The following is a 7,838-nucleotide window of genomic DNA, read 5'->3' on the forward strand; positions in this document are numbered from 1 at the left end:
GGAAAGGAAAGAAAAAAAAAAATAAAAAAAATAAAACAACATCAAAACAACAACAACAAAAAAGAATTCACCAGAAGATTTTCCTTTCCTCCTCCTACTGCTCAGTGACTTGTCTCTGGGGAGTTAAGTTATGGGGAAACATGGGGCTTTAATGGGGCTTTCTTTTGCCTTCACCAAGAGCTACTTTAAAAAGAAAGGGGGGGGGGAAGAGATTTCTACCTGGAAAAGAATAATTCAACAACACAACAGAAAAAAATTCCACCAGTAAAATATCAAAACAAATCTTTGTGCTTCCAACGTTCTAGAAAAGATATGTCAGACTCACTTAGAAGTGAGCTTTCTCAGGCCAATTTATAAGGCGCATGAGAAATAGGACGCGTTATGTGTGGGCTATTAAATTCTTATCAAGCTGATATGCAACCGAGAAGAATTATGGATTCCCCCCCCCCACTTTCATAAGCTGGAGATAGGAAATTTCATTGTCAGTTTAAATATCAACACCAGGCCAAGTCCTGGGATTTTTGGGTTTGGGTTTTTGTGGTTTTGTTGTTTTGGGTTTTTTTTTCCCCATTTATTTCTGACATTTGCCACCTCGTGTATAAATTTTCAAATGGCATGCTGGCAGGATTTGTCACATAACAAATGTGTGTAATAAAGCGAGTCTTTGGAGGACATTAGTCGGAAAAGATATGTATCAGAGGAGATAGATAAGGGAGGAACATAACTTAGTGACACTTTAGGCTTATGTGAAGGTGACACAAATATAAATGATTAAAAACTCATTTTACTCAGTGCTTCTCAGACACGGTAGTGCAAACCAATATCCCCCACCTCCCCGAAAACAGGCCTATTAAGTCAGGTAGAAAAAAACCCTCCCAGTATCTAAGCTTATTTTTTAATTGTTATTTTAATGAAAATTTACAAAAAAGTTTAATTTTTCATTCATTTACTGCTGCATATTTTCCTCCCTCTTTCCCCCTTTCCCCCTCCCCCAGTTAACTTTCTTTTGTAAAAAACATTCATTCTTCCTTGCACAATTTCCTCCCTCCCCTTCCCCCAGCCCTCCAAGCAATGCACCTCTTATTCTGGACTGTTGTCATACAAATAATGCCTAATCACAGATTTCTTTTAAATAACTCCTTCCCTCATCTGTTCCAGATGCAGTGTTCCTGATCTATCCCCTCTTTTCCTAGTTTCCCAACCCCCATGTCAGTCCTGTTTTATAACAGTGGTGTTATGCAGTATCTGTCCTAAATCTCACTTTTTCAATTTCATTTTTTAGCAGCATCAAGCTTAGCTTCACATTCTGCACACATTTAAGTTGGGCGGGGGGCTAACTCACTACTAGAGACACCCGCAGGAGGGAGAGCTGCCACTTTGGAGTTTGAATAAAAAAAGAAGCAAATGGAAAATGCTAGGAGAGTCCATTCTCCCTTTGGGGACCTGGGACAGGCGGGAAGGAGAAGGAGGATGAAGCAGTAGGGAGCCTTTCGAGGGGGTGGGCAGCCCGCCTAGGTGACTTGACTGTCCTTTATGAGACTAAAAAGATCACTTGGGTCTGTTCAGAAGATCCTGTCCTTGCTGGAGGCCTCGCTGCAGCCTCTGTGGAAGCAGCTGCCTTAGAGGGGCCGCCCAGACTGCGCCACTGAGAGGGAGGGGAGAGGGGATGGGGAAAGAGCTGGGGGAGGCTCGGTGGTGATGGGAGGGCGGGGCTATGGTTGGCTTTGTGCCAACCCGTCCCTTGTCCCCCAAAGATCTCCCCTGCCCATAGGGAAGAAAAGCATCAAGCCCCACCCCACCCCCCCCAGCCCAGGCTGGCCCCACCATCCATTTTGTCTAGCCCAGCGTGGTCCCTGCAGAGGGTTCCAAAGGATGTGGGAGGGGCTGCCGGTCTCTCCCCTGACGTCAGCCTGGAAAGTGAGGGACGTGACTCATCGGGGTCATTTCTAACACAATGCTATACCGGGACCTTTTTACGTGGCTGTGGAGAAGGGGTGGGAGCATCTACAGGCACCCACAAACTAAAGTCACTTTCCACTCTTGGGAGGACACATTAGGAGAGCTGGCAAGCGAGGCTCCTCTCCCAGGAGGCCTGAGCCTAGCCTTCTTAGGGACAAACCTGAACGACTGCCAGAGACACCTGTAACATCAGGGCCCTTTGTGCGCCAAAGCCCTATTAGGGATGCACAAGGCGAACTGACTGAAGGTAAATATCTTGAACAGCACTGAAGATGGGGCTGTGAGGTGCTCAGAAAGGAAGAGAAGCGGGGACTGGGTATGGGGGGCAAGGGGTGGGGAGGAGGCAGCACTTACATCTTCCGTTTACCAGAGCAATGACCTTTTGGTTATCGTTCCTGTGGAAAGACCCTCAATGAGCCCCTAAACTAGGTCCCTAAGGCTTTTCGCTGATAGCGATTTCACAGTGAATTGGTTTCATAAACCCAAAACATCTATTACACCTAGTTGGTTGTGACCTTCAGCCGCCCTATAGAACAGGATTGTCCCATAGCGTCTCCAAGACAGGGGATCTTCACAGAAGCCGACTGTCACCTCTTTCCCCTGGGGAGAGGAAACCCATTGCCTTTTCTGTTAGCAGCTGAACGCTTAGTCACTGCGCCACCAGGGCTCTGCCGGTCACTTTCATAGAGGGGCTCCTACGTGAACTTACTAGTACACCCTCCTATCTTCTTAATTTTCCTTTCTCCCATGTCACCAACAACACCCCAAAATGTCAAAAGAGGGTGAAACAACCTCAGAACATCTGGATGCATCAAAGGCATCTTCATGACACAAACAAGTGTCTTCACACCTAATGAAAAACAGATAGCCTTTAGCAATTGGAGGCAATCGTGTGTGCAAAGACAAGGGTCTTTGGAATTTTGGGGGTATCCCTCTCCTGACTCTTCCTTGCCAACTGGCCTTTGATTTTGATTCACAGCACCTGGGTCTCCTTTGCAAATATCACTCTCACCCCTTAAAAGCTCAGGAGCTGGACCAGAAAAGTGACTCAGCAAACCACATGGTGTCATTTGAAAAATCTCTTCCCCCCCATCCCCCGCTCCACTTTAGAACCGGAATGACATATTCAGTCAGCTGTGAAACTCAGCAAAGATCCTCTTGCCTCACTGGGGTCTTACCTCCAGACAAGAGTCTCCCACTGCTGGGCTGAATATCTATCCTCTGTCCCCCTCCCCTAAAGTATCCCTTCTTTTATACTACAGCAACCACAGTCCCATAAAATGAAATTAATTTCTGTTGCCCTTGGAGAGTTGGCTATTTTAAGGAACGCTAGTGTAAATCCTTTTGAAAAGTGAAGCACCGCCCCTCAGTTTATCTTGAGTGTCACTGTGACTTCATGAAATTAACATCTACTTAGAGCATGACACACCTGCTCTGGGGAGGCGTGGCCCAGGCTCTTTAGTGGCAGCCTACAATGTTTAAAGCATCTTGGGTCTTCTTGGGCTATTTCCCTGGAGGCTGCTTCTGTTTTGGGAGGGAGAAGGGGATCCCTGATCTTATTAGGGTGCATCTGGGGGCTTCCCTAGATGCTCCCACAAACCCAGAACCATCTCATTTTGATTTTTTTAATTTTTTTCTCATTTTGATTTTATCTAGGCTACAAACATATTGAACAGCTCACCCAGGAGGAACTTTAAATAAAGCAGCAGGTATTTAAAAACAAATATCTAGGAACAGCACAGTGTTAGATATCTAGTAAGCAGTGAATACTTGTTGAATGACCAAGAGTCAACGTGTTTATATTGCTTTCCTTCTAATAAAAAAAAAAGATGGGGGGATGATATGGATAAGTAGTAACTCCACTCATAAAATTGATTGTTTGAAATAGGGTGTAACTAGGGGCACCGGGACGCAAACCATTCTATTCAACCAGTGTCACAATTCTGATGCCTCCTCAGGGACCTGCTTACCAGTGGGAAAACCCGAGAGATCTCCTCATAGGTCTTGCCTGCTCTCCTCCATCCCCACCCCCAACAGGCACCCTGCAGAGTCACTGCAGTGTCCTAACCCCACCCCAGCGGGGTGCCCCAGACGCTAGGCTCTAGAAGCGCCCAATTATTTCCCGACTCTACCTTTCCTAGTACAATTAGCTTCTCCCTGGACTAAGTCTCGCCCTCCCCCTCCTCCGTCTCTCTGCCTCCCACGCTCTGCACTGCAGTGTTTTGAACCTGAGTCCCTCCGTCTCTTCTTCTGAAGAACTCCCCTCCTCCAGGAAGTCTGGCTTGATTAAGTTCACTCTAGGCGTTCATTATGTGATTCCCTCCCCGAGTTCCAGGACACTTTGTTCAATCGTGCACTGTGACTGTTATAATTGCAATTGTCATTGGAGGGGTCTGTTCCATGGTCATACAATGATCCCTGGTCTAGGTTGTTCAAGATATGATAGTAACCGAGGTGTGGATTGCCAGCAGGTGGGACAATTGTCTCTATTTACGGGTGTTTGTCCGTGTGCACATTCTTCATTACCCTTCTGAACAGCGTAGAGAGGTTAGTCTCTATTGGGGTACACAAGGATAGAGACCCGGTAACTGGTCACCGAACCTTCTGTCACTGATGGCTGGCTAATTCTCGGGCTGATGTTTTGAACTGATTAGTTTCCCCTTCCTTACCTGAGGAGAGCCCAGGAAGTCCCAGTCCTAAGCATTCCGAGAAACAGGTGGCTGTCTACACAGTGTGATTAGATGGAGCCTTAAGGCCCAATCTGTCTTCAAGGTTGTCCCAAAGTGTCTTCAAGGGAGCTGAAGTCGTCCACCTTCTCCCCATCTTCCCCCTTCTAGTCAATTCTTTGAATGGCGGCATCTCAGGCCACAGGCAAATTACAAAGGTGTTATTCGGGAGCGAAGCCACGCACGTCCTGCTGCAGTAGAGATGCCTCAGCGCCTGGGGGCGGTGTTGGCAAAAGGGAGAATGGGGTTGCAAACAGGTGACAGAGGGGCGCTGTTATCTAATTACCTTTATCGAATTGCCAAACTCCTGCCTTGAATAAACTCTCTGCCCCACGGCAGTCAGCGAGCAGTGTGTGTGTGTGTGTGAGTGTGTGTGTGTGTGTGTGTGTGTGTGTGTGTGTGCGCGCGCGCGCGTTTTCCATTTGACTATTTTGGCTGCGGCTGTTTCTTGCCAGTAGAGGGAATCCCCTTAGAAGTGCTGAGCTCGGATACTGAAACACCATCCCCTCTCACCCCCGCCCCACGCAAGAAAGGTGGCTTTGCCAGAGCTGAGTTAAGTGGGAGTAGCTCCTAAGTAGCCTAGACGCTGATTCAGGCCTGGGCTGGGTGGGACAAGCGCCAGGGAACTCCGGGGAGACTCTCCTGTCGGAACTGTGAAAGCCCAGATTACGACTCAACTCCGAAGTGTACTAGTGCCCTTAGTCGGACGACCCTAAACCGCAGAAGGCGAGGCTTGGGGCTGTGCCCCTACACGGAATCTAAGATGATTTCTCGCTCGCGGTGTTGCACCTGGACTGGGCGAAGTCCACTGGATATCTGGTTGCTTAGATCTTTCTGGGAAACGCAAGATTGAGCGCTCCAGGGAGGAGCCCAAGGAAGAACTCTCTTCCAAGTGGCAACGCTTGAAGCTAGGGGCCACTATCTTGCTCACCCCCTGCAGGTAGGGGAGGCTGAAGTGGGGACAGGGACAACGATGACGACTGGTTTTGGTCTGCACTGGGAGGGGTGCTATGGAACCCTCGCACCCTGCTCCCTCCCACTCAGATCCTCTCTCCTGCCACAGCCTGGAGTCCTGGAGTCAGGGGTGCGCTGGCGCCACAGCTGGCCAAGGTGAAGAGTGCAGTGTGTGTGAGAGAGAGGGAAGAGTGGGTATGTGTGTGTGCACGCGCTTGTGTTAGATGGGGGAAGGGTGTGTGTGTGTTTGTGTTAGATGGGGAAAGGGGAAGTCCATTATTGTTCAGCGCTCAGGCCAGAGTTCTTGGCCTCATTTGCACCACATTGCAAATAACTACGCCCTTAAAAATAAAAGCAAATTCTTCTACCGAGTGATGCAAGATCATTGAAAATACGGGTCTTTCCACTGTCCAAGAGAAAATATTTTCTGGGGCCTCCTGGGAACCAATTCTCTTAAGAACGAGTCTTTTGCAGGCAGCGAGCAGCCCACAATGGGGAGGGGGGAGTGTGTGTGTGTGTGTGTGTGTGTGTGTGTAACTGTCTTCCCTATTCCACACCCCCCAGCTGCTCCCCCAAATTCCTCACAGCCGACCAGCACACGTTGGATGGCCAGCATTGGGGACGGTGGGATTTTTGCAGAATGGCTACTGTTTGGGGAAGGGAGAAATCGATTTGGTTAGAGTGTGGCCAAGGCGAATTGTCAGATTAGGTGAAATCACCGTCTGATCACCCCCTCCGGCTCTCCTGGGCTCCCAATGAATTTCTCTGTCCAGTGAAATCATAGAGTTTGGGAAGGTGCCTAACAGCTCAGGGGGGCTGAAGAGGTTTTCTGTTCATAACTACTGAAAAGCGGCTTTGAGGAGCAGTCAGGTTGGTGCTTGGACCCTCAGTTTGGGTGAAGAAAGGTGTAGAGCCAAATAAGGTTAGTTCCAGCTGGAGTGGACAAACACGGTCTGAGAAGATGCGCGGGCTTGCTCTGGCCCCCTTTCTCGCGCTCGCACTCCCCCCCCCCCTTTCTCACTCATGCACATTATGTGCTTTTGGAGCAGGGTGGAAATCAAATCCAAGGCATGCTGATACCGCCACAGTAGACGGGACTTCTTAGGAATTCCCCTCCTGGGACCCTTCCTTTAGTCGCCCCCCCCCACCCCAGGATCGCGCAGTCCCCTTAAATTCAGCGATGTGCAAGTCAGCCCCAAGCCACCACTGTACCTCTAAATTTCAAGGCAGCTTCTTAAGAGTTACGCGAGAAAGGAGCAAGGAAACCGCTCCTCTTCAGGAGCCTGAGCCCTGACCAGTGACAGGGACTTTGCAAAGAGGGAGTGTCGCCTGGCAAGCAAAGGCGCAGTTTACAGGGAAGTGTTTTGGTCCCCAGACAGCTGGGATTTAAGGCCAGCTGCAAGTCTACAGACACACGCACACCAACACTCAAGCACACGCTCGGGTCAGGGAGGCACCGATGCGAGCTGGGCGCAGTGGTCCCTGCGCAAGGTCCCCTGCCTGGATGTTCCCCTGGGGTTCTAGTCCACCTACCCCCACCCCAGCTATGGGAGCGGACGGCCCCCCACCGGCCCAGCTTCCCAGAGCGCTCTGGAGTCCAGAGGCTAGACTTACCCATGGAATCTGGCAGGGACATGTCGCTGGACCGCTGCTGAGTCAGAGACTGATGCATGATGAAAACAGGGTTGCCCTGGCCTCTGAAACAGCTTCGCGCCCCTGGCTCAGGACGCCTCGCAGAGCATCCTACTCTGTGGCTGTCTCTTCGAGTCCTTCCAAGAGCTGAGCAAGAGACAGCCTCTGGAGCTGCAGCCCGAGTGCAGCCTCCCCCTCCCTTCCTCTCGGCTCCCTCCCTCCTCTCCTGCCTCCTTCTGCTCCGGGAGGCGGCGGCATTGGCGGTCGGTGCAGCAGCCTGCGCTTGCGCAAGACCCCCCCCCCACCTCCTTTCCACCCCCCTCACCCTAGTTATCCACCTCCCAGCTTTCCATGCCAGACAGGGAGCCTTTTAGGCCCTTGGGGCCAGGGCTGCGCAGCAAAAGAGAGGGACGCTTCAGCTTGGGGCTGGTGGGCTACCTTCTTAGTTTGGAGAGAGGTTTTGGGGCAAACATCCTGCTCTAGGATTTATAACTAGGGAGGGGCAAAGTCAGAGGTTCAGAGCTGGGGAGCACACACACACACACACACACACACACGTACAGGTCG

The 7,838-nt window shown here is 50.3% G+C and overlaps 1 protein-coding gene across 1 annotated transcript in view; it reads right to left on the reverse strand.

The window, feature by feature from the left end:
- The window catches only part of TMEM255A (transmembrane protein 255A), an 81,318-nt gene extending 73,901 nt beyond the window's left edge, over window positions 1-7,417 (reverse strand). The window contains exon 1 of the mRNA XM_006893788.1: window positions 7,254-7,417. Within this exon, the coding sequence (XP_006893850.1) occupies window positions 7,254-7,311 (58 nt within the window). The 5' untranslated portion in view covers window positions 7,312-7,417. The remainder of the gene's footprint in view (window positions 1-7,253) is intronic.
- Between the last annotated feature and the right edge of the window lie 421 nt (window positions 7,418-7,838).

Source organism: Elephantulus edwardii, unplaced genomic scaffold (genome assembly GCF_000299155.1).
Source record: "Elephantulus edwardii isolate Elephantulus edwardi_28Jun2011 unplaced genomic scaffold, EleEdw1.0 scaffold00131, whole genome shotgun sequence".
In the NCBI taxonomy this organism is placed as follows: Eukaryota; Metazoa; Chordata; class Mammalia; order Macroscelidea; family Macroscelididae; genus Elephantulus; species Elephantulus edwardii.